This window comes from Pinus tabuliformis, chromosome 4_1, assembly GCF_031772625.1.
Source record: "Pinus tabuliformis cultivar Carrire ecotype Pingquan chromosome 4_1, CPIR1, whole genome shotgun sequence".
In the NCBI taxonomy this organism is placed as follows: domain Eukaryota; kingdom Viridiplantae; phylum Streptophyta; class Pinopsida; order Pinales; family Pinaceae; genus Pinus; species Pinus tabuliformis.
The window spans coordinates 100,912,437-100,938,872 of record NC_142303.1 but is presented as its reverse complement, the minus strand read 5'-3'; the positions used below and the strand labels follow the sequence as shown (position 1 = coordinate 100,938,872).

General features: G+C 39.4%; 1 protein-coding gene across 1 annotated transcript; it reads left to right on the top strand.

Moving 5' to 3' along the window:
* The first annotated feature begins 19,398 nt into the window (after window positions 1–19,398).
* On the top strand, window positions 19,399–21,651 carry LOC149174420 (LEAF RUST 10 DISEASE-RESISTANCE LOCUS RECEPTOR-LIKE PROTEIN KINASE-like 1.2). The gene is made up of 3 exons (XM_089422593.1): window positions 19,399–20,166; window positions 20,281–20,310; window positions 20,398–21,651. The coding sequence occupies exons 1-3, from the start codon at window positions 19,476–19,478 to the stop codon at window positions 21,444–21,446; spliced, it is 1,770 nt and encodes a 589-aa protein (XP_089278719.1). The 5' UTR covers window positions 19,399–19,475; the 3' UTR covers window positions 21,447–21,651.
* The last annotated feature ends 4,785 nt before the right edge of the window (window positions 21,652–26,436 follow it).

Sequence of the window (26,436 nt, the reverse complement as noted above, 5' to 3'; positions counted from 1 at the left end):
TCTTAAAAGTTATAGATATCTAGTCATTTTTATAGGCCATTGAGTTGGGATGACTAAAATTAGTAGATACCACCCTCAAAACATTCAAAAGCCTCTACAGGCCGACAATGGTTCCACTAAAGCTGCCATAAATTTAGTATGATATAATCCTTAGGTAACCAACCTTAGACATATTGTTGGTTAATTTATGTTGTTTGAATTTTATTAAGTTTGAGTTTTATCATGAAACGAATAGAAGCGTACTAGCATGGGTGAGTTGATTATCTTGATAGCAATGTTATGGTTTGGTCTAGTCCTTGAAAGGAACTTATAGTTGATGGTAAAAATTTCACATTCCTTTCATTTTTTTATCTTCACATATAACAAATATCTTTATGTCACAGTCTCTAGCTAGATATATACGGTAACTGCAACTCAGATGTTGGATGCCATCATTTTCAAGCTTGAGCTTACTCAACTTACCTTTGTTTGAGTTCAAAATGTCATTAGATCTCAATATATCGGCTATTGTAGAGCATGAATCCAATTTACCTTTGCTTTAGTTAAAAATGTGATTAGATCTTGCTATATCATCTTTTGTAGAGAATGAATCCAATTTCTCAGAGTCCATTTGCTTGAGGTATAACAAAGCTACTTTAATTCATTAAACTTACTTTTCATATTATGTTTGTTGATTGTGATTCTACAGGCCACATCTACATTGGTAAAGGGGCATATTTAATGAAGTGTGGAAGGAGAGGAAAGCTTCAGTTATGTCCTCTCAAACTTTCTAAGGTATGTAATAAAATTTTAAAAAACTTCTCCATAGAATGTTGTGCTTTAATTTTTTTCTTTTGATAATGGATTATTTATGTGATCTCCCCTCTCTCACACACAACCGGAGTTCATACATACATGGTTTTTTGGGATATGTGGACAATGGACAGATTTAGGCTAGCCATTTATCTAGAAATTTACATTGTAGGAGATCAGGCATTTACAGTTGAATATTTCCTTTCCACTAAATTAGAGTTGCAAAGTCAGACTCTTATTTGTCAGGCATATACTTCACTTTTAAATCAATTTATTGTTGACTCTGTATAGACCTTCCATGGGAGGGCAAAGATCAATCACTACCATTGCTTAATCTTTCTGTAGACCAAGTAAAGATTCCAAATGTGTATAAATTAGTGACTCCTTGGAGAATCCCAAGAGTGGCACTGTTGTAGAAACAAGAAATTCGTTCATTTTGAGTTCTTCGTTAGTGCATTGATAGCATATTGTTTATTCCGTACAATACCTCAATAGTGTATGATCAAATTGTAGCTAAGCCTGTCATAATATTCTGACTTACCGTCCTTTATAGGGAAACTAGAGTGTGTGTCAAGCTTGAACATCACAACTGTATCATGCAGAGTTTACCTGGGACAAGTTTTGTGGATCTAAGTAGCAAGACACCTGTTGGAATTCAAGAGGTAGCAATACTACAAAGTGGGAAATAGGTTTCACATTTAACATGGCTTTCACATTATGGCTGGAGTTGGTTTGTTGGCAAGATGTTGGATATCCCAACTTCCTTTCTATGACTGAGTGCAAGATTGAATCCTTCAACATATTCCTCGATCAATTTTCATTAGTGATGGGTTTTCTCATAAGTGCTTCACACCTATAAACTTTACCAGAGTTGTTCATGAGTCTTTGGAGGTGGTTAGCTTTTCAAAGCACACACGTACAAGAAGACAAGAAATAATATGCTCGACTAATTTGAATTTATATCCCTGCGAATAGGGTGTTCCCATTCATAAACCCGATGACTCACTCTACTTCTTTCTAGTGAACAACTTTGGGACTTTCCATGAATCGTGAGACAATTCCAACCTCATAACTATAAATTTCTTATTTGAATCTATACCCACTAGATTAGAATATGCACAAGGAGAACTCCATTCTTGTTTCAAAAGAAACTGCAATCGACTTGTACCATGCTATTTAATCTTTTATCTATTTATTCGCATCCTTGGTCTATGACATAAACATGCAACAAGCTACCTTCATTTTTTATACTAACACTCCTAAAAAATAATAAATTATGCCCAAATCTATCATTTCAAATGATCTATGTAGCTCACATTTTGGTTTTTCAATTATCGAAGTTGTTACCTATATTGATGAGATATTCTACAACTGATACCACAGTGACAAGATATGTTAGAGTTTTATCCGTGTTGCTCTGAAGGTGTTTGTCCTTCAGTAGAGCAACAATACACTGCAGTTTCCATTTAGGGGAGAAGTGTATCCAGTAGCAACCTTAGCCTGTGTGCAGATGGGTTGAATGCACATTAGACTCTATCTATTGTTTTGAAGGTCTTTCTCCTTCAAAAATACTTCATCTCAGTAGATCCTTTCGGTCTGCACCTTCAGTAGATGCATGCAGCCTTGGGATACACGCTGTAGATTATAGTTTTCCTATGAGGGTGTAGCAGCAATGAAAGAAGTGCATCAATTTTAGGAATCTTGTAGTTGTTGTATGGAAGAATGCTTCTTTAGTGTTTCCCAAACTTAGATAGAGCCATATTTAGTATGCTTTTATAGTTTGACTTAGATGCTCACTTTTCTTAATTTAGGTGCTTTTTTAGTTCTTTTTTATGCACAGATTTATCTTTACGAAAAGTGAATAGTAAAGGGTTCTATATTTTGAGCAGGGGACACACTTCTAGGTAGGAGGTACTCTATTCTAGGAAGCTTTTGCCATGTAGGTTAGGTGCTTTATCCAAGAATCCCAAGAGAAGTGCTATTGTAGCAATAAGAAATTCGTTTATTTTGAGTTCTTCATTAGTGCATTGATAGTATATTTTTTATTCCATGCAATGCCTCAATAGTGTATGATCAAATTACAGTTAAGCTTGTCATAATATTTTGACTTACCCTCTTTTAGAGGGAAACTAGAGCATGTGTCAAGCTTGCACGTCACAATTATATCATGTAGAGTTTACCTAGCACGAGTTTTGTGGATCTAAGCAGCCAGATACCTATTGGAATTCAAAAGGAAACGATACTACAAAGTGGGAAAGAGGTTTTGCAGTTAACCTGCCTTTAACATTATGGTTGGAGTCAGTTTGTTGGCAATATGTTGGATACCACACCTTCCTTTTTATGACTGAGTGCAAGATTGAATCCTTTGACATATTCCTCCTTCAATTGTAATTAAGCGATGGGTTTTCTCATAAGTGCTTCACATCTATAAAATTTACCAGAGCTGTTATTGAGTCTTTGGATGTGGTTATCTTTTCAAAGCACACACGTACAAGAAGACAAGAAATAATATGCCTTACTAATTTCAAGTTATCTTCCTGTGAATAGGGTGTTCCCTTCCATAAACTTGACAACTCGCTCTATTTATTTCTAGTGAACAAATTTGGGATTTCTCATGAATTGTGAGACAATTCCAACCCCATAACTATCAATTTCATATTTAAAGTTATACCCATTAGATTAGAACCCGCACAAGGAGAATTCCATTCCCATTTCAAAAGAGCTTGAAATCGACTTATACCATGCTATTTAATATTTTATGTATTTCCTCACATCCTTGGCCTATGACATAAAGACGCAACGGGCTACCTTGCTTTTTCTATACCAACACTCCTAAACAATAATAAAGTATGCCCAAATCTGTCATTTCAAATTATCTATGCAACTCATCTTTTGGTTTTTCAATTATCGAAGTTGTTACCTATATTGATGAGATCATCTACAACTGAGGCCAAAGTGACAATATTTGTTAGAGTTTTATCCGTGTTGCGCTAAAGGTTTTTTTTCTGTAGCAACACTACAATACATTATAGTTTCCATTCAGCAGAGAAGTGTACCTAGTAGCAACCTTGGTCTGTGTGCAAATGGGTTGAATTCATAGTAGACTTTATCTATTGTTTTGAAGGTGTTTCTCCTTCAATATTACTTCATCTCAACATATCCTTTCAATCTACACCTTCAGCAAATGCATATAGCCTTGGGGTACATGCTACAAATTCCGATTTTTTTGTGAGGGTGTAGCAACATTTTTAAGCATCTTATGGTTGTTGTGAGCAAGCATGCTTGTCTAGTGTTTACCAAACTTGTATAGAGCCATATTTAGTATACTTTTATAGTTTGACTTAGATGCTCACTTTTCTTAATTTAGGTGTTTTTCTTAGTACTATTTTATGCACATATTTATCTTTAAGAAAAGTGCACAGTAGAGAAGGGTTCTATATTTTAAGCATGGGACACTCTTCTAGGTAGGTGGTACTCTATTCTAGGGAGCTTCTATCATGCATGTTAGGTGCTTTTTCCTAGGCATAGTTCCAAGTCCCTGCCAGACAAGACACCGGTGGACAGAGTTTCAAGTCCCTAAATTTTCCAAAAACCAACATGAGCCTAGTTATCTAGCCTAAAATCATTTACATTCCAGTCATCTCTTGGCTGTGATTTCGTAGATAGAGCCCTCTCTGGTTTGGTAGGGCTAGCTACCAAACTAAAATCTTGGTTTATGGTTACCTCCGTCGATCTCCTCATCAACCTAGAACATTTTGGAGGATAACTGAGGGCATGACAACTATGGAGTACCAAGGTCTTCTAGTGAATGTAAGGTTTCCAAGTCATGGAAAAATGTAACACTAGTTGTGAGGTCATGACTGCTAAGGTGTGTTAGGGAATTCTAGGGCATGCTAACATGTTCCAGATAGTACGAAGACATGTCAAACATTCTAATATGTGCCAAGTTATAAGGCATGCCAAGATGTGCAAGGGTTTTGTTAGAGTCGGTTTGGTCAGTCCTCCATCATAGATCAAAACTCTTTATGCATTTCATTTTTAGGTGTCTCACTCCATTCATTCAGTTGCATTCTGCTAGGGGCATGCCATAATCTGACGGAGAAGGTAATGCTAGTCACCTCCCCTCATGTCTGGCTTCTGTTGGCTTAGGTCTTGTGTCAATAATCACCAAAGTCCATGACAGTCAAGGTCTGGTACTTCAATGGACAAAGGTCATTTTTGGTCATTTGGTCTAGGAATTAAACAATTTGGTCTTTAATATGTCCAGTAAATCCATGTAGGCCTGAGTAATGCTCTTGCAAAGTAATGATCCACAAAGTTTCATCATCATATCGATAGACTTCGACTGTTCTTCAAAACTCTGTTTTGAAGAAAAGTCAAACAGTGTCATTTGTGACAAAATTTTCAAAAAGGGTCGATAGTTGATTTCTTCAGGTGCAATCATGGTTTCCGTGACCAGATGCTCTGTCATGCAATCCCTGCAAAAAGTGTCGCAAATTTCATCGTTTGAGCCAAAATTTCAGAGGAAAAGTGAAAATCAGGTTTATTTTAAAGTCAATGAAAAAAGTGCCAAACATGACATTAGAAAGGTGGGTTTTTTGAAAAAGTAAATTTAATCATGAACTCCAAGTCTTATACACAAGTTTCCATCACAAATTAAACTCATTGTGAAATCAAGGCATAGGAAAAATGACGCAAGGTCGAGGAGCGAGCAATTGCGTGGTTTGGAGCAGTTTGGAGGTGATTACAAGGGCGCAGTGCACACAGGCAGGGGCGCGGCGCACACAGAACCCACCCACAGTTCAAACATATAACCAGCGTAGTGCACACCCGGAGCTCGGCGCACTGGGCTTTGCAAAACCCAAACCCTACCCTATCAAAATACCCAAAACCCAAACCCTACCGTATCAAAATACCCAAAACCCCCTACATATCCCCAAACAAAATTCTCCTATAACCCCTATTCCCATTTCATTACTCCCCTCCTAATACTCCCTTGTTTCATTGTCCCCCTTGGTGGCATATTATCAAAACAACACCCAGCTTCACCATCATCAAAGGGGCAGCCTAAATACAGTTTATAAACAACAGTCATGGCATCCGAGGTTTCATCACAGTATGAGGTGGAGACCCACAGTGATACAGCTTCAGGAGAACAGGCCCTCAGGAGACATCACCGGAGTGGCAAACATGTTAGATATGAGCCAAACACCCTCACTCAGTTGCAGGCATTCCCTCTTGTTATGTCATGTTTCCAGCACCTAGCATGTTTTGAATTTTCTCAAAGGGTGGTGAATGTCAGAGTTCATCATGAGTTGGCCTGTCTTTTTGCGCTTCACCTACATGGAGGTCAGTCTATCTTGGCTGGGGTCACTTTCACATTGACACCTGAAGCCATATCAGTGGAAACAGGCATACCAAATGTTGGAGAACAGTGGCATAAGAAGAAGAAGGTGGAGAGGCATCATTATGAGCCTTACATTAAGGCCAGTTGTTTGAGGTAGCTCACGAGAGTTTTCCCATTCATATTTTTGAGAGATGAGTATGCTCCGCTCATGAAATACTTCAGTTGTGAGGGGAGATTTTCTCGCCTTTATGCCTATCACATCAGGTTTCTCATGCACTTTACCAGGGTGCGGATGATGAACCTCCCATTTTTCATTTGTGGGAACATAGAGAGGATGAAAAATTTCATGCAGCATAAGACCCCTCGGAAGCCTCTCAACAGTGTTTATCACTTTGCTCTTATCTGGATTTTGGTGGATCATCAGTTGGGATTGCAGGGCATTGCTTGGGAGGACTTCATCTCCCATGACTTCTTCAGCACTCCACAGGTAGTATCAAAGGCAGAGCATGATATAGGTGGTCCTTCACATCAGTATGAGTGCCATGAGACTGCTACTATGCTAGTATTCATCACCTATCAGAGAGGCAGTAGACATTTGTATGCAGCGGCAAAGCGAGTGTTATCTCCAGCCGGGTTGGAAGGGGCCTCGCTTCCGACATCAACATCATAGGAGAAGGGCAAGGGTAAGGAACCAGTGCAGGAGGAAGGGCCATCAGGTGAACGAGATACCAAATTCGTTCTACTCCATGATGATGAGACAGATACAGAACCAACAAATGTAGAGCTTACAGATATCATCCAGCAGCAGCAATCAGTGATTGAGGCCTTATCCCTTGACTTGGAGAGGGCCAAGTGGAACATGAAGTACCTAGAGTAGAGAAACAAACATCTAGAGGATCGACAAGCGATTATGGAGCTGCAAAACATTCGTGAGCATCGTCAAGCTGCTCAAAGGAGAAGAGTTGAGCTCACATCATCGGAGCAAGAAATCAATGAGGATCGGGAGGCCAACCTCGAGAGGGTCAACATGCACTTGGATAGGTTGCTGGACAAGGCCAATCAGGACCTTGCTCTACTGAGACACATGGATTTTCATTACAGGGCACGAAACATGAGCGCCAAGGCCCGAATAAAGAGTTTGAAGGCGAAATTGAGGAAAGAAACAAGAAAGGAAAAAGAGGCAAAAGAGAAAGATTGCCTTCGAATCTTGGCTGAGGCTTCCTTGGCCCAACATAACACCCCATAGAGAATCTTCAGCCAAAATTTCAAGAAATTTGGGGAATTTTTGGTCACATGACAAACTTTTGGGCAAAACACAAGGTTTTTCTCCCTGTGCACCGCGCCACTGGCGCGGCGCTAAAAATCGGGAGCTCCAAATGAGGAATGGTTTGCATTTTTGGATTCAGCATGGAAAATCATGACTACTTGTGCTCGGACAAGAAATTTGGTCAAGATATGAGTCTCCAAAAGGTCAACAACACCCAAAAAATGGCCTCTCTGCCCCTTTTTTGACACATAGGAAGCAGTCTTGGCAGAATGGAGATTTCGAGGGGAAGATGAGCACCAAATTCAAAAATTCTAGTGGTGTTAGAAATTAGACAGGATAGGATTTCCAACAAGCCCACTTGGGCACATTTTTGACACCTACAAGTGCCCCAAAACAGGCCCCAATGTAGTGCATCGCACAGAGAAAATGGCGCGGTGCACAGAGGAAAAATTGCCAAATTTGCTTCCGTTTCGCAAATTTTCGATTCATGACTTCTCCAAGTGGGCCCGCTCATCTAAACTTCAATTTTTTGACACCAAAGGCGGCATTTAAAGCATTTTATTTTCAGATGGACTTCTACCCAAGTGGCGAAGGAAGGCAAACGGTCACCCAAGCCAAATGTCATGTTTGTAGCGCTGCACCTGTAGCTGATGGTTGGCTCTTCATCTCCATTTTGTAATGATTCGAGTAACTCCCCAACCCTTGGGCATTCTATCTCTTCATGGCAAATTCTATATATTGTATGTAATCTATTTGAAAAGGGTTGGTTAGTTTGTAACTTCTGAGAGACTGTGGGAAAGAAACACTATTTTTTCACTATGTATTTTTGACAGAGAATTAATGGAAGGCAGCAGCTCTGTTTCATGAGATTCTTGTGGTTGTGAGTGTAGAAAATGTGTCTCTTATGTTTTCATATGTATTTCGTTATGTTTCATAATTCAATTCATGTTCATTTCCAGTGAAATTTTCCGAGTGAGATTAGGTAGAATTCAATTTTATTGCTCTGCTCGTGGGAAAATTTCATGTTCAGTGTTCTTCTGTTGAAAAGGATTCATTTTCCTATGCCCTTTTCACACTCCTCAACAATCTCTTTGTTCCACGCTATTCCAAACTAAATTGCTACACTTTCCACCTACCTTGCCTCATGAAGTAATCTGTGCCTTTGTATTAAATTCTCTGTTCTTGGTCCCATACCATCCTAGAAGCTCGGTCATTCATAAAAATTGTTTCTTGTATCCATATTGACTTACTAGCCTAAGATTAATATTTCATTATAAGTCATCTCAGACCATTTTTTGCTTATCTATTCACTGAGCATGAATCAGAGAGAGCCCTCTCCTGTTCTGGTAGGGCTAGCTACCAGACTGAGCGTGGTTTGTGGTTACCCTGAATTTTTCCTTCCTTCATACTAGGGCAGATTTAGGTGCTAACATAGTGGCGACTCTGCTGGGGAAAAACTAAAATCAAATCCCCTTGTTTCATAATAATTCTAAGCTTCCAGATGATGAGCTTAGGTTTGGATAGGCTGAGTAAGTTGGTTATGTCCTGTGATTTTCCTCAATAGCACGCTGGCTTCGAGACGATATACCAGAGCCAATCCAGACCCGGATCCTCCTCATATTTACGAAAACCCCAATTTGATTCCAAGGCTCCTTCGTCAATAAAGCACCATAACTCCCGTGTTCAAGTCTCATTCATGTCCTAATATTTTTGAGTATCTTGAAGAGCTTGAGTTTGACGAACGGTTTGAAATATCATTGTTTGAGTCTAAGTCCGAAAGGGCTGTTGATTATACTATCCCTAATCCTCAATTTCTTGTAGATCTAGAAACAGAAAGAGCTAACCGATTAATTGATAATTATATTGTGGCACAGCCTCAAACTCCAATTGACAGCCCCTTACAAACTGTGCACACTCATCCCACACCTCCAAGGCCAAATCCACTGAGAGTGATGGCTGCCCGTTTCGCACCCCTTGTTCTGCCCCAAGTTCTAGATGATATGCCCTCAGATTATCAAAGAAAAATCCCATTTTTTGACGGCGCTCCTAACAACATTACTGCTCAGCAGCATGTGGACAAAATGGTAGAATTCTATGAACTCCATGAGATCGATGTAGAGAATGTGGTAATGAGACTCTTTGACAGACATTTGCAGGTGAAGTGAGGAAGTGGTTCAGAGGTTTTCTAGCAGCACATATCGCTACCTTGGCTGAACTACAAATACAATTTTTAAAATGATGGGAAGTGAAAAAGAATCCCCTTCAAATTCTGGCTGAATACGAGCAAATCAAACGAAACATTGGTGAGTCGGTCCAAGATTATTGTGTTAGATTCAATGCAGTTTATAACGAAATTCCAGATCATCTAAAGCCACCTGTCGCACAGAATGAGTCGATCTTGCAGACAAGATAGACCTTCCTAAAATCTAAAGAAGACCTAACGACAAGCAAACCAACCAGACACTATCTTTCTCTAAATATGCTTCAATAAACAATAGCAAACAAGTGTTTTTAGGGCCTACCTTTGGTCCAACGCAAGCTTATGGATGCCCTCGCTCTTTTGATCCAAATGAGCTCCTTTTCGCGAATCTGCAAACACAAACAAGGCAAACAAATTAAATAGCACCTGAAAAACCAATTGCATAAAACATATTTAACATGAAAGTCAAGGATTCCATGAAACAAATAACATAAGATACTTGTTGAGAAAAATGAGTTTGATTGTATTAATTCAAAAGAAGAAGAACTTTACAACCTTTGCCTTGACGCTGTACAAGCTCCTCCCAGGGTCCAACAAGATGTCTCCTCTACTTTGACAAGTTTCACTCACTCTCCAATGGAACCAAGAGGTATGTGATCTCTCCTCTCAAGCTCAACCAAAGAGTCTTAATTTCACCAGCATTTACCCTCAAAATGTTCAGCTTCTAACCTCCCTAGTCCTCACCCCAATGCCTGTATTTATAGTGCAATGGAGGGAAGTTACTAGGTCCTCCTTCAAAGGGATAAAGCCCTCCTTCAAAGGGATAGCTCCTTTAGTCAAGGGATTAGCTCCTTCTCTTTTGGGATGCATGAACCACCTCAGAGCGAACAATCCACGTCAAAATTCCTTCTAGAAAACTCGAGAATTAATCCAAAGTGAGTTTTTTAAGATAAAACTTGCGCCTTTTGACTTTCACAGGGGTCCGCACCTACACCGTTAGGGACAGAGCGGGTAGGTACGCAGCTTTTGTACACAGAAAGTGCGGGACCGTAGGTGACCATGAGAGAAAGTGTGGAACCAGAGTTACATTGATTTTTAATGTCTTTCTCCCACTTCCAAAGCTTGATTTGAAGAGCTGAGGTTTTAGACTTGCTTAGGAGGACAGTACAAGTGATGATAGACCCATACTGACTGCAAATAGTCATGGTGATGATATTTTAGTGTAACAGATTGCCCCCTAAAGTGCGAAGTCTGTAGTAGATGATGATTTCATTTATCATATAGGAAGAGTGAAGTACTTTATCATTTCGAGGATCATCTTGTGGAGAGCCTGGTCGGAACCTGTAAAAAAATTCAATGCAAGATATATATATGAGATCATATCGTCGCTGAGGTAGGCATCCCCATACTCAGATCAAAACTAACTAGAAAACTATCTACTGCTCTGATATAGGAATGATCTTGTAAAACATCACAAGTATGGACTCATGTGAACATAATATGGACGCAGCCATCTGTTTATAAATAGTCCACAATACAATGAATACAAAATTCCTCGCAGCCTGGATGGTAGAAAATTGATCCAGGGTCTTCATTTCTACTTCCCGAAAAAGTACGATTCTATCCATGCAAATAAATGTGTTGATGTCGAACATGGTAGAAACCACTTGATTACCAGTCAATGATGTAAACTGTTAACAAGTGTGAGAGAAACCACCAGTGATGTCAATGGATCTCAAAGTACCCAGTACAATCCATGAGATGTGAGTAAATGTGTTGATGTCGAACATATCACGGAATCCTTCGATCGAAAGTCAATGATGTAAATTGTTGTCAAAGGCGAGAAACCTGCCATTGAGGCATGCAGATCTCAAGGTACTGATGATTTCTAGATAATGAGCTGATGTCGATAGAAAGCGATCCGTCGTAGGCAAGCCCACAACACGAAATCATAGATCAAGTTGAAGAAATTTAGTTGCAAGGACTGACTTAGGGATGGTCAAGATGGATGACAGATATTTTTACATATGAATGGCTTATTGGCAGTGACCTCTTGAACACATAACGACATGACAGATGGCTTGGTGACAATTGACCCAAAGTTAATACCCAGAAATCGGCTGAAGACTTTCAATGTGGTTTGATCAACTGTTAGGCAAAGGATTTCCCAACCCAGGTGAATAAAAGTGTCGTGTTCAAGAGTGGTTACAAAGTATGACAAACAGGCTCATTTTCCTCTCTTTTCCCCCACCATTTCTAGCAAGTACCTCTTTATTTTTGACAAGCTTGAGGAGGATAACATTTGCTTGATTATAAGCTCATCCTGCGGATGAGTCCAACTTAGTTTAAATTCGAACCCTAAGAAGGGGTGGTTCGTTCCTGTTTGTAATTGAACAGGTCCTTTACTGCGAAATTTTAACGAGTCCAGTATAGGAGAAACTCGGCATTTTTCAATTTTAGAGAGTCTGAAAAAACTTAAGAAGACTCTAGGGTTGACCTTTTTCATAAATTTGTGTCTCCCAAGCCAGAAAAAGTATAAAATAATACTTGAGAGAACCGCTTGATCTTTTACGACCAAGGAGTACTTTTCGTTATTAGTGTTACTGATCCGAAAAAGTAAAAAAAGCGATCAACGACACGTCGTTTTATAACCAATATCGAATTTGAAACGACAAAAATCCGGTGCGGTTTTTGTATGTATGCTAAGGTCATATCGCGCAGCTTCGCAGCAGCCTGGTTTATAGTCTCGCACCCTCTTCCAACTATATGGGGCGCTGTGACTAGTCCTCCTACAGATAGTCAGGTGGGCGAACCCCTTGTATGGGTCTTCTGTTTCTCGACTAGCTCAGGCTGCGAGCACCTTCTGCATTCCCTTGATTTCGCTAATGGGTTGTGGTGAGTGCGAGCTTGTCCTTTCTGGTGCAAGCAAAACCATGCTAGTGGGGTCACTGCTTGTGGTAGGGTAGAAGAGCTAGCCATGTTCGTTTCCTTCATTAGCTCCTTCACATAATCTGTGTAGGCGGCTTCTAATTGCAACTTGTTAATAGTTTTATCCAGCTTCACACTCTGTGCACAGAGTTTGGCCCTTGTTTCTTCTAACTTACCCAGTTGCACCTTAGCACGCCAAATGGCTGCCCGGAGCTGCTGAATTCTTTCGCGGATGTTGTCACTAGGGTGAACCGTCTCTATGCTAGTTTGTTCGGTCATAGAGGGACTTTCCATGCGAGCCTTTGTTCCGCGCAGGTTTTTTTGGGTTGACGGCCGCTTGATGTACACCCGTACCTGTCATTGTTGAGGAACGACCATTCTATACCATCTTGGCGGCCGCGTACGTCCTCCAAAGCGTCCCCGAAATCGCTTCCTATAATTTGGCTTCCGCGGCACCCCAGGTGTGCGTAACACATCTTCCGCCACATTATGTTGTTCCTGTGTTGCATGTAAAGTGCCTACCTGGCTGAGCTACCCTTCATTTGTTGCGGCGTTCTCTACTGGCTGCTGTCTTTCCTCAGTGGTTACGTGTCGCAATGATCGGCTCATTATATTGTAATTAAGTGTCGTAACTTCCTGCAACCGGTTCTGCCATCGTTCAGTCTCCTCATCAGAATCCACTCTCCAGGTGCTATTGCATTCCCACAAGGTTCTCCCACCATCCACGGGGTGCAGCTCATCTTGGTCCTGCGCGGTTACCTAATAGATGTAATCCAGTTCATCATCACTATCCTCATCGCGCACAGGTTCCGTGTAGCGTTCTCCTTCCGATGGGTCCAACGAAACTACTACTGTCAGTGACTTCTTTTTGAACGTCATCTTCCGCCTTTTCAAATTAATGATCCCTTTCATATCCGTTGCCCAATCAATTCCAAGCAATGCAAGGTAAGGGTTACTGTCATCAACAATTTCTATGACTTTGAAATCGGTCTGTGTACTTACACTATCGATATCCATGGTCACTCCTTGCAGTAAACCCATTGGTAAGATATTTAGTTGGTTGGCCATTCACAATTGAATTGGGGACCATTGTAGTGTAGGCTTTCCCATGTGCTCCCGTGTTTGTTTAGTTAATACGTTTGCATCCGAGCCTAAGTCCAAGATGACCTGATCCATTTCATATTCACCAATTTGTGCTGTCAGTCTCATCTCCCATCCGGTGCGTAGAGCATATCCTCCTATTTTTCAGACTACCTGTGGTTTGCTGGATCCGGTGCACCTGGTGATAAGCTTTTGTAGCCCTTGAACGACCTTACTATCGTGCAGCAATTTCAAGCAAGTTTCAAGAAAGGTAGTAATCATGGAGGGGTCTAATCCTGACTCCATTTGATCCCTCCTACTTGGGGTAGAAGCTTCCGTGAAGCTCCGCTGAACTTCCCTCAGCATCGTCCTCCCCTGTTCCAGCTCAGATTCATGTTCCTTTATAGGTGTGTCGTACCTCTTTCTGCCTTCAGCGTGTTCCTCTTGCAGATTACCTCCTACAGTTGCACTGCTTCTTAGTACCATATTTATATTGGGATCCTCTTAGCGAGGTTCTACTCGCATCATCTAGATATTCTGGGTTGCTGGAGATTGGAGTACTCCCTTTTCACACATTTGGACAATTAAGGTTGGACAGTCTACCATTTCATGATCAAACTACTCACAGTAGGGGCATGAAGTCTTGGTTGGGTTAGTGCAGTTGCGAGTATAGTGTCCCAGCCCGCCAAAATTATAACAGATTAGCTGTCCGCAGCCTTGCCGGGCCCCATTCCTCTTCCTTGGCCGTGTCCTTGATATCCTCCTTGCACTTCAGTTTGCATTCGGTAAGCTAGGGTTCTTTCCATCATTAAGTCATAACTTCGACATGTTCGCTCATTGTGTCCCACCGATCAACAAAAGTTGCAATACAACTACTATGGGGTCTGGGTATACTTTTGCAATAGGTGGTAGTTATCTCTTGCATGTTTCCCACCCACTTGACAAATCACGCACCAGAGCGTAGGCGCGGCACTTGGTCCTGCTTGTACCTCCACTTTTAACAGCATCGGGCCTCCCCCTGCCAGATAGTTCACGAAGATAGGGCAATGGTCCTTATCGTGTGCTTGGCTCTTGCATTTAATACAACCTACCTCTGTACATACCTCTGGTCAGGATACTCTTTCTTTCTTCAAGCTTTGCATTTCTAAACTCAAGTTTTGAAGTTGCGTGTGGATTTGCTGAACTCCCAACCCTGGATTTGGTATTGGGGTCTCGTGTAACCTCATTGCTGTCTCCAGTGCCTCGGCTTGGGTTGAGATCTTTTGTTGTGACAGAGCCATCCTCAGATGTGGTGTCAATGACGCCACAAACCATGCATAATGCTACGCATCTCTCAAGGTCATGTTAGCTTCACAAATAGTACACTTTAACATTTGGTCCAGGTCCCATGGAGTTTCGCCTAGCAATATTGAGATCTCCTTGAACCCAATAACCGATTGGGTTTCAGAATTTGGTTAGCTAAACTCTTTATTTAGCGCATCCTAGATTGCCACTATTCCCTCATTCGGATGGTCGGTTGAGTATTTTATGTACCACGTCAGCGCACGGTCCTGCAGTGCACTAACTAATGTGGCCTTCTTGATGTTCTCATCTGTAATGCCTTGGGCGTCCCATATAGATCATATCACAAACCAGAATCATCCTGGTTCTTCATTCCCCACACCCTTAAATACCGGTATTTTGATTGCACTCGCCATCCCAACTTTTGGTAGAAGTGGTGGAGGAGGTGGGGTCGGAGTTGTTGTGGATGGCTTCAAAGTAGGTGAAGTGGGTGGTGGCATGGACGGAGGTGGTATCAGTGGGAAGCGCTCCCTAATCAACTGGACCGCACTTCCTGGTGAGAATCTCGTGAGCTCCTCCTCGCTTTCCCGGGAAATGGACGCTAAAGGACTATTTTCTACTCAACCCGTTCCGCGGTAACCTCTTCCGCTCCGCATTACTCCAGACATTAATAAACACGCATCATTTGTTTTTCACATAATAACATCTTATCCAAGTATTCAATGATTTGATATACCTACCCGAGGTCCTTGAAGAAACTGCCTTTTCACTTCGCTATAGCTCACGGTAGTATCTATCGTGAACTTAGTGATAAATCCTCCTATTACCCTATCCAGCCAATGATCTACTACGTGCTCGATTTTATACTTGGTGGCTTCTAGCTTGAGCACCAGTTTTGGGATCCACACAATTGGCTGGTCCAATCTATTCCTTCCCACGTTGTCAGCTAGCCTTGCGATCCACTCATACAGCTCTACTGGAAATGACGCAAAGAAGGTCTCGTGAATATCTGTGAATATATACCAGTCCAGCCAATCTTCTTTGATACTCGTGATTTTCTGTTTCCCTGAACTGCGAACTCCTGGAGTTTCAGATCCCACCACCCTTCAATCTCCTTCTTTGTAGGGTTCCAATGTTCCCACATTAGACACCCCTTAGGCAAATCCCAGTCCCGGCAATGGAACCATTTGTTGGCTTATATGGGCTTGACCCAAGTTCGGAAGAATTGTTTAGCCAAGCAAATCCTGTAGCTACCGGCCCTTTCGGCAACATCCCGTGAAGCGCGGACTGAGGTCTCACCCGAGGTAGCAGGGGAGGGTGCTAGAACCAAGTTTCCGCACCCTTGGGATGTCTGGATGCGGTTTGGAGGGTTCGCGCTCCGCTCTACAGCTTCGTGCTGTACTCTATTCGTGCGGATTCAGAATACCTCACGCAGTTCTATGGATGTACTCTAGAGGATGAAGTATCGCAACTCAGATCTACTTTAAAATGGTCTTTAAGCAAACATTTATCACTTTTATTCAGTTCGCGTATTAAGATTAAAGCCAAATTCACAAGTATTCAATAATCAATGCACATAGACCAAAATAGCCTTATTCACCATACAAATTGCCAAATTCACGATAATTCAGAGATCACAAATAAATTTCAGAATGAGCTTATCTTTATTTCCACTTCACATGAGTACAACCAGATCCGCCCTGCGCACCCAGTTGCAAGGGTCCGCGCACATAGCTATGGACTCTTCCAGGACTCTGCGCACACAACGGCAGAGCCTCTACCTTCTACCAAAACCCTCGACTCGGATTTACAAATGCTTTTAGAGTGCTTCTCTCAACAGCCCATTACATCTCAGATCTCAAGATTATCCCACAAAACTTAGCTACTCTACCCATAGAGCCTTGCTTTATTTATACCTTTCCATGGATCGCGATCCATAGGTGGGCTGACTCATTTTACATTTCTTTACATTATTTTTGGGCGAACTACCCTTTTGACTTTGACTTATTACAAATCACGCTCTGCGCATCTCTTGGAGTCTTTACCCTGCTTTTACCCAAAATTGGGGGCTCTGAGACCCCTAACCGTTGCGCGGGGCTTCCGCTACCCAACACTTCCCATGGTCCGCACACCATGGAAATGTATAAATAGAGAAAGACTCTATGGTTAGAAGTCAGTTTTTTGTAAGTAATTTTGGATCTGGAATGTAATGGGTTTATGAAGCAGGAAGTCTTGGAGCGTCTGTAATTCCGAGTCAAGGGTGTTGGTAGAGAGATAGAGGCTCTGCAGCTGGGTGCACAGAGGCCTGGTAGAGTTCGTAGCTGTGTGCGCAGACCCCTGCAGCTAAGTGCACAGGGCAGATCTGGTTGTACGGAAGAGAAGATCAATAAAGATAAGAATTTTTTAGTCATTGTGTGGTTTCTTGTGGATCTGTTTGTTGCTTATGTTCTAAATTTATGCATGATCTGTTATATGAGCTTATATTTTTCTTTATAAGTATGTGCACGGGGTTTTAAGTTTAAATGTTTGCTTAAACACTGTAAATAGTATATATGATCTATAACAAACTCATAAATAATAACTCTTAAAGAAGTGCCTTGTTCCAGATCTACGCGGAAGTATAGTAGCACAAAGCCACAGAATGGTTCACAAACCCTCCAAACCACATCAAGACATCCCAAGGGTGCGGAAACCTAGTTCTATCACCCTCCCCTGCTACCTCGGCTGAGACCTCAGTCCGCGCTCCTTGGGTTGTTGCCGAAAGGGCCTGTAGTTGTGGGATTTGTTTGGCTAATAACTCTTCCGAACCTGGATCGGCCCCAATAAGCCAACTACCAACCATTGGGGTTCCTCCTAATACCATTGGAACCCAATAAATCTATGACATGGAATGTCTATGTGGCATGAAGGCAGGGCTTGGGTAATGTGGCATGTTGATGTGGTGCTAAGAAGCCATGATGATGTGCGAAGCTACCGTGGCATGGGTGTCATCGATCAAAATGTGCAACGGTGCTGATATGGAGGCTAGGTGGTAGACAATGTGGTTTAGTTGCAGACGTGGCTCTATGATATGGTGACTCGTGGACAAGGACTACCACATGTTTTTCATATGGAGGGAAATTTTTCAAAAGGGCATCACTTTGTGTCCAAAGATTAGATTAAGATGAAACTTACATCATTGGAAAGTTACGAATAAGTAGAAGATGGTGGTGACCTCAAAAATGAGTTGTGAGGCAGTGAAAGGAAGAGGAAATTTGATAATCCCATCTTCAGAAATTAACCTTGGAGGTAAGGTCTAGGTACCACATATCTTTAATTAAGCATTAAGGGGCCAAGTACATTACAATTACAACTAGCAACAACCATGGTTGTCTATATGGTTCGAGTTAGTCACATCTCAAATTTCATTAGAAAATATTAATAGTGAATAATTCTATTCTAAACACCATAAATTAAAGTGAATAAATACAAAAAATATTAATTGTGAACAATTCTTTATTTAAACACCATAAATTAAAGGGAATAAATACCTTGGAGTTATCGTACAAAAACAGTTACCGTACTAACACAACCATGATAGGCCCAACCAGGTGATCCAAAATAAGGCATACGGTCTGATTGTACAATAGAATGACCCCTACATCCACAACCATTTATTCATCTTAAGTTCATGGCATGAATTAGGATGCCTAACTAGAGGTTAAGGATTCCCCTAGTAAATACAACAATTACAATAGTTGAATCACCATGAAAACTTGTAGGTGGCTTATGCAAAGCAAAAAGCTTTACAGAAATTCACTTTAGTCTCCAACAAATATGTTGGAGAATTAAGAACATACATATTATTAAATCACTCATTTGTTTCATACAATTAGCTGCCATTTTCAACAACTCTCATAAAATTTAAACTTGAAACATAACAAAGACTAAATCCCAAACAAATCAACTAACATACACCTCATAACTTGCTTTCACAAAATTACACCATTTTCAACTAACTATATAAACTAAACCCCACACAAATCAACAAACACACCCCTACTAACTTATTCTCACAAAATTACTATCTTCAAAGAATTTCATAAAAGCACACAATCCCCACTGATTTTCCTTGCATGTTCGGTCGGTTATTCTTTGGAGAGTCATGATGCTCGGTGGGCATTAAACGCGAATTGTTAATCCCTTTTTGCAGCATTCCCAAAAGAAAGTACCGAATGAAGTCACATCAGGAAAAAAATACCTCCGAATATTGAATTGGGATAAGTTCCAACCGCTCGTCCAATATGAAATTCCCAAAGATCCTCACTGCTCTGTGGATATGATTAATCACTAGGTAGTGACGAGAAAGTTAACATAAAATATGCCTCCATTAAGTTGATTTCCTCCAATTACATTTTATATAATTTCTCAGCCATCATTATTTGATCTTATAATTCGAAGAATATTTGATCTTATTCTTATAATTCGAACTATTCAAACATTCTCTTTGCTTTATCATTGACCTGACCACAACCGTTAATGGTAGGAGAGGACTATTATGAAGCCCATCCCTGCTTTTCTCATTCCCTCATCTTCTCCCAATGGAATTATGTGTTCCTCCCTTTCCCTCGATGGCTACGCACCTCTTCTTCTTCCTTATCGTGACTGCCTGCTGTGCCTCTCTACTCCCCTGCTCAGTATGCGCCTGGGATAGACAATATGAGTTTTGCCAAAGTAACGGTACTACATGTGGGATTATGAATATCACGTATCCTTTCGGTGTTGGAAACCGTGGGTGTGGTCTCCCTCGCTTTCAAATCGACTGTGTGCAGAACTCAAGTCCTACAATTACCATTGATGGCCTCAATTTCACAGTATTAAGGATTGATTCCCAGTCCCACTTCTTTATTTTCAGGGAAGAGAACTGCCGATTTTTCGATGATTACTTTCATATAGGGGACGCCGTCTTCAATGTTACGGGCAAATTTAACAGGACTCTAAACGTCTACACCTGTTCTCCGCGTGAAATCAACACAGGGAAAGGGGATCTCAGGAAATGCAATGCTAGTGTCTATTATAGTTTGTTCGACAGTGGGAATTTGATGAAGGAATGTTCTTCCACACAAATAACAGTTGATGTGAGAAGAGTGGCATGGGTTTTGAATGATACAGTTCGAGATGAAAGGTGCAGATCAAGTGGAGGGATATGTGGTTATAACACTTCGGATTCAACTGAGCCCTTCCTCTGCTATTGCAAGGATGGGCCACGGACCGACAAGTGTCCCGGCCATGGTATCCTTTCGATTTATATTTATGTGGAAGTGTGTCTGAATTATTTGGTTGAGTAGCCGTGGAATTAAATAGAATAGCCCTTGAAGCTAATTTGAATTTATATTTTTGAACCAGGAAAGAAGCTTAAGAACGGCGCTGCAATAGGTAAAGATCTTTCTGCAGGTATTTTCGCTGATCTGTTGATGGTTATTGTTGGGTTTATTAATTACTAACTGATTTTAATAACTCCAGGTGAATCCGTTGGAGCGGCTGTGTTTATAGTAGCTGCTTTATTAGTGGCTATAACTGTGTGCAGAAGGAAGAGTCTTGATTTTCGCGAGAGTTCTGTTGTTAGCAGTTTTACAGACAATGAGGATAAAGCTATGGAAGCAGCTACACAAGGTAAGATAGGGACGCTACCCATTTTCTCCTACCAAGTATTGAAACAGGCGACCGATGATTTCCACGAGAAGAATCAAGTTGGAGATGGAGGATATGGTTCGGTTTATCTGGGTAAACTCTGGGATGGTCGTGCCGTGGCAGTGAAGAGACTGCATCAGGATAATTGTAAAAGATTCAAACAATTCATCAACGAGGTGCAGATTCTTTCGACCTTCTATCATCCAAACCTGGTTCGTCTCTATGGTTGTAGTTCCCCACAAAGCCCAGATCTGCTTCTTGTTTATGAATATGTTCCAAATGGTACTTTGTCAGATCATCTTCACGGGGAACTGAAGAAGGATAAAGGTCTAGAATGGGATACCCGTCTGAGAATCTGTATAGAGACTGCGCAGGTCTTAGCATTTCTACACTGCCATGAACCGCCTATTTTCCACAGAGATGTTAAATCTTCAAATATTCTGCTGGACGAGGAATTGCATGTCAAAGTAGCGGATTTTGGGCTTTCAAGATTTGTACCATTAGATGTAACTCATGTTTCCACTGCCCCACAGGGCACGCCCGGCTACGTTGACCCGGAATACCACCAATGCTTTCAGCTCACAGATAAATCCGATGTCTACAGTTTTGGCGTTGTTTTGATGGAAATCATCTCGGCCAAGTTAGCTGTGGACATAAGTCGCAGTAAAAGGGAAATTGTCCTGGCCAATATGGCAATAGCAAAGATTAAAGCTGGAGCTTTGCATGAGCTAATAGACCCAGATCTGGAAATTGACTCAAACTCTGACATAAAAGTGATGGTTATTGCAATTGCTGAATTGGCTTTAAGATGCCTTGCAGAGAACAAAGAGGACCGACCAGATATGAGGGAACTTGTGGCCAAACTTGAGCAAATCAAATAAAATGGAGTCCATTGTAAACTCTAGCCATTTCTGGTCCCCCATGATGGTGGGTAATGGGTAGTCTCTAACCAAGAAGTTAATGGGTAGTGTCTTCCCAGAAATTCTTCACAACCCTCCATTTTATCTTCTCTCCCCAACTTCTGTAATATGTAAAGGTGAATTTCATTGAATAAGGTTTGTAATTTTAAATTTCACTTTTCAGATAGCACAGTTTTTTTAGTTTATACTTGTAACTATGGGTTATACTTGTAACTATAGCTATGTATAATGTCTATACTTGTGAAATTTTTGTAAATCTATACTAAACACCAAAACACTTTATAAATAAAATTGATGATAAAACTTGTTTTTTAATGGTTTATATCTTTTTACACTAAAATCCATATAAATGAAACCTCCAAACATTTAAACACAAATAAAACTGTTAAATGCACATTACTTTTATTAACTTCATATAATAATGTTTATAGCCACATATCCCTCCAGAGATGTCTATGTAATATGGCTGCTCTGCCTCTGCTCTCTGTTTCTCGGCGATTTTCATTCCAAGTCCATATCACAGCCGCACTTTCATACACCCAGCATTTAAGCGGACAGACACGTAAAGTCTATTGTAACAGTAATGCAGAGCAAAAATCCATTGATGAGAGTAAAGGAAAAGCCAAAGTGCTCAACCCTTGTAAGGCACTCAAATTTTGTTCGAATCAGTTTATTCGAGGGCTGCCACCACAATGCATGCTCTTAAAAGTTAAGATCGCCATTTGAAAGAAAAAAGAAAAGGAGTAACCATCGCACTTTTTTTCTCCACAATCCGGTATGAATTGACTACTCATTTAAAAAATTCAATTATTTGCAAGAACGAAACTAAATCCAATTTTATTTAACTTGTAAAGGTTTGCCATTCACCTTATTCTGAGTTGGTGGTTAAATACATTTTCAATGTAATTTGGGAATTGAATCTGGATTAATGTTCTGATCTATGTAAATGTTTGTTATTATATTAAAAATTTACATACAAATAATAAGAGGAAATGAACTTTTCGATATCAAACTAATAAGAGGAAATGAACTTTTCGATATCAAACTAGCTATGCATCAACTAATGGTACCGCATCTGGAGATAAAAAAGAATCTACAGGTTGGTATCACTCTAAATGCAGTTGCAGTTCGCCTTCAAGTTCCCGGCGTCGGAGGAAATGGTTGCTCAGCTCAAGGAAATTACAGAATATGGATCGTTTACAAATAGCACGGCCATTTTTTCAGCAATCGCTATGCAAGACTGTCAACTGACTCGGCCAAAGCTCCTTTTCCAACACCAACAGCAGTTCAGATATGGTGGGCCACGTGTAGATTAATTAAAATAAATATTATGTGGACTGGTGAGATCGAATATATATCTTTTCCTTTTTATATATCAAAAAGTTACATTAATCAAATAGATATATTTTCCTTTTTATATATCAAAAGGTTAAATTAATCAAATAGATATCTTTTCCTTTTTATATATCAAAAAGGTTAAATTAAACTTTAATAAACTTTAATAGTTAATCATTTTTTTATTTTTTATTTTATTTTAAATACATATATTCTCTATAATTATTGATGTTTATAACAATAATATTTAAAAGTAAGATTAAATGAAAAGTTAATAATTTAAAAGTAAGATTAAAAAAGAGGAGAAAAAGTTAATAATTTAAAAGTAAGATTAAAAAAAACAAAAGTTAAAATCACACTGAGAAGGAATCATCACTTAAAAAATAAAACTAAATAAAATTTATTTTATTGCAAGAAGATATAATTTAATTCTAAAATTACTAGCATAAGCAATTATTTAATTTATATAATTATATTAATTTTTAATTTACTTCATATAGAAAAATAATTTTTATATAAATATATTTTGGGAAAAAATATTTTTTATATAAATAATTATAAATACCAAGCTAATTAGGTATTACATGAACTCAAAAATACTTAGAATACAATGGTGTAGAGTATTAATATGTTTTGATTCATAGTAGTAGTTATAACCTGTTATAATTAGAGGGCTAGTATAGAATACTTTGAGATATTGACATCGTATGGTTAAAAAGGTACACAACATATAATCATTAGAGAGTGCATATGTTTTTTAATAAATTGTATTAAATTGTTTTAGAGTTTTAGTAGTATTGTGATTATATTTATAAAATAGATTGTTTTGCGTTAGTGACCGTTACGATTAGAAGTTTATTTGAGATGAATTGAATATGCTACTTTATTAAATTGTTACGGTTTAATTAACGATTTAATTAAATTAATATAGTTTAGAAACTAAAATTTAAAAAACATTAAAATTTAATATTATGATTTTTTAAGAAATTTTTATCTAGTTTGATAATTGACATTTTTGAGTTTAAGATGGATTTATTTCATTTTAATTTTTTAAGTATTTTTTTATGTATTAGTTATTGATTTTTTATTTGAATTTCAATTTTTGTTGTTGTTTTATAAATTATTTTTAAGTAATAATCATGTAATTGTTTAGCAAAACATAATTTTGTTCTCATATTGAGTTGCAAGGCATTTCATTGCTCTTGATGTAATTAACAACATGAAACATAGATATAGGTAGGGTGAACACGTTCAAAAATAGCGAAATGTAACATCAAATTATTTGGGATAAAAAAAGATTAAAGGTGCGCCATTTTGAGTTCATGTGTGTTGATATATGTAACTAGGTTTGGTCTTTATAATGACACATGTAATCATGATTTTATGTATTTAATGAAAAGAAAAATAAATTTCTTATGTTTTTTCTTAAGGCATGGGTTTCATGCTCAAGGGAATGTGTTTTTAGGTCAAGCACCCATTGAGTGCTTCTAGGACTTGTTATTTAGTCTACAAGTCGATTGAGTCATTGTCATGTATTGAAGACCCATTTGGGCACATTACATATTGTAAAGAAAAAATATTTGAGTTAAAATTGAGTCAAAAGACCCTCCAAGGCCTTGTGATGGTGCAAAGATCAAGTCGGCCTACATGAAGGGACAAGTCAGCCTCCTAAAGATAACAATTTGTACCCCTCACAAGCCTGTAGATAAGAAGGAACTTGACGTCATTTGGAGACTCACTTAAGCAAGCTCGATCTTCTTAAAATAGAAGATGGAAAAGGATGAACAAGAAGGAGAAGAACTAGATGAAGTTTTTGGGGCTCTCTCTCTCTCTCTCTTGTGTTAGGGTTTCTACATTTGTTGGCCAGAAGAATTTGTTGGGGAGGTCAAAGTTGTAGAATAATTTGTTCGGCATGTCAAAGTTGCAAGAGAATTTGTTGGGCATGTCGAAGTTCCAAAAGAATCTACTGGGTAAGTCAAAATTTCATAATTTGTTGGAAGTAAGGTTTGACTTCATCTTGGAGGGTCTTGTTTAAGGGTAATAGGTCTTGGAATTCAACAACTGAAGTTCTATAAGAAGAGAAGAATTCTTGTGGGTTTTCCTCTCAGTTAGAGAGGTTTTGGCTCTTGTTGATCGCCTACATATTGTTTGTTAGTTGTTTGACGATAAAGTACACTAATAATAATCAAGTGAAAGAAGAACCTAATCAAGTTAAGTAAACATATATCACAAGCCTTTATCAAGTTAAGAGAAATCATATACTCTAGCCACCCCTATATTTCTCAACATGGTATCAGAGCTAAGGTGACAAGATAAGGAAAGACAGCTTAAAGAAGGGCACTCAAGGGTTGAAGCACTAGAAGAACATCTAAGAAGCATCAAGAAATAACTTTGATCAAGAGAGAAAAAGAAACCCAATACCTAATGAAGAAAGAAGGAGAAGTGAAGCATCTTAGATCTTTTTTTGGGCTATATTCCTCCGCACTTGTGAAGATTAAGGCATCATCTTGCAGCATAAAATTTTGAAGTATAAGCTAATCTAAGAGAGCTGAAGTTTTGGGGCAAAAAGAAGTCTCCCTTGCAAGCCGAATTAATAAGAAGAAGATTCCATCTCAAGTGAAGGAGAAAGGAGAAAAATCCATTCATCTTCTAGTCACATGTATGAACTAGGTTTTTTACAGAAGAAGCTAAAATTGAAGTCTTGCAACAACAAGCCAAAAATCTAAAGAAGGGACAAAATAAATAGTTGTAAATTTGTCAAGCATGATTGGAAGGAACTAAAAAGACCTCAAAACCCTAGCTCATCCATAAAAGACCTACACACTGAAGCATCTAAAATTATCTACACTCTAGACAAGTAGGAAGAAGCATAATCATCATCATCAAGGAATCAAAGTGATCTCCCTCTCGATGAAGGATCACTTTTGAAGGAAGACATCTTCATCAAGAAGACATCTTCTATCATCATCAAAATCAAGAAGGCATCAAGTTGAAGATATTAACATCAAGGAGCATCTTCACTTGGCAAGTAAGTATCTTTATATATATGTCTGAATTTGTTAAAATGAATTCATTTTGCAGGGAAAACAACAAATTGGTTGGGTCATCAAACTTTATTGCATGGAAGAAGAGGATAGATTTGATCCTCATACAAAATGAAGTCGTTGAGTAGGTTAAGGTTTTTGTCACTAAACCTCCAAAGGAAGAAGCTCAAGCTCTAGCTGAATACATGAAAAGGGATGTAAGGGCTCAAAGGACTCTCATGAAATCCATCAAGGATCCCCTTGTTAGCACCTAAATCTGCCTTAGGCTGAAAGGAGGAAAATTTCAGGGTAACCACAAACCACACTCCAAAATGCAAAAATGTGCTCCAAATTTCTTGAAATTTGGGCTGTACCTTCTCTATCACATGTCATGCTGGACCAACAAAGCCTCGGCCAAGATTTGGAGCCGATCTTGCTCTTTTTGCCTCTTTTGTCTTTTTGTCACCTTCCTCAATTTCGCCTTTAGGCTCCTAATTCTCGCTTTCGAGCTCATGTTTTGGGCCATGTAATGGTGAGTCATGCACCTCAGCATTTATTTTTCCCCATTAGCCTTCTCCAACAGCTGCTCCAAG

Bases quoted from the DNA above. Each gene is read 5' to 3' on its own strand.
- LOC149174420 (XM_089422593.1), top strand. From the start codon at position 19,476: ATGGAATTATGTGTTCCTCCCTTTCCCTCGATGGCTACGCACCTCTTC. The intron at 20,167-20,280 runs GTATCCTTTCGA...TTTTTGAACCAG, and splicing joins CGACAAGTGTCCCGGCCATG to GAAAGAAGCTTAAGAACGGC. The intron at 20,311-20,397 runs GTAAAGATCTTT...TAATAACTCCAG, and splicing joins TAAGAACGGCGCTGCAATAG to GTGAATCCGTTGGAGCGGCT.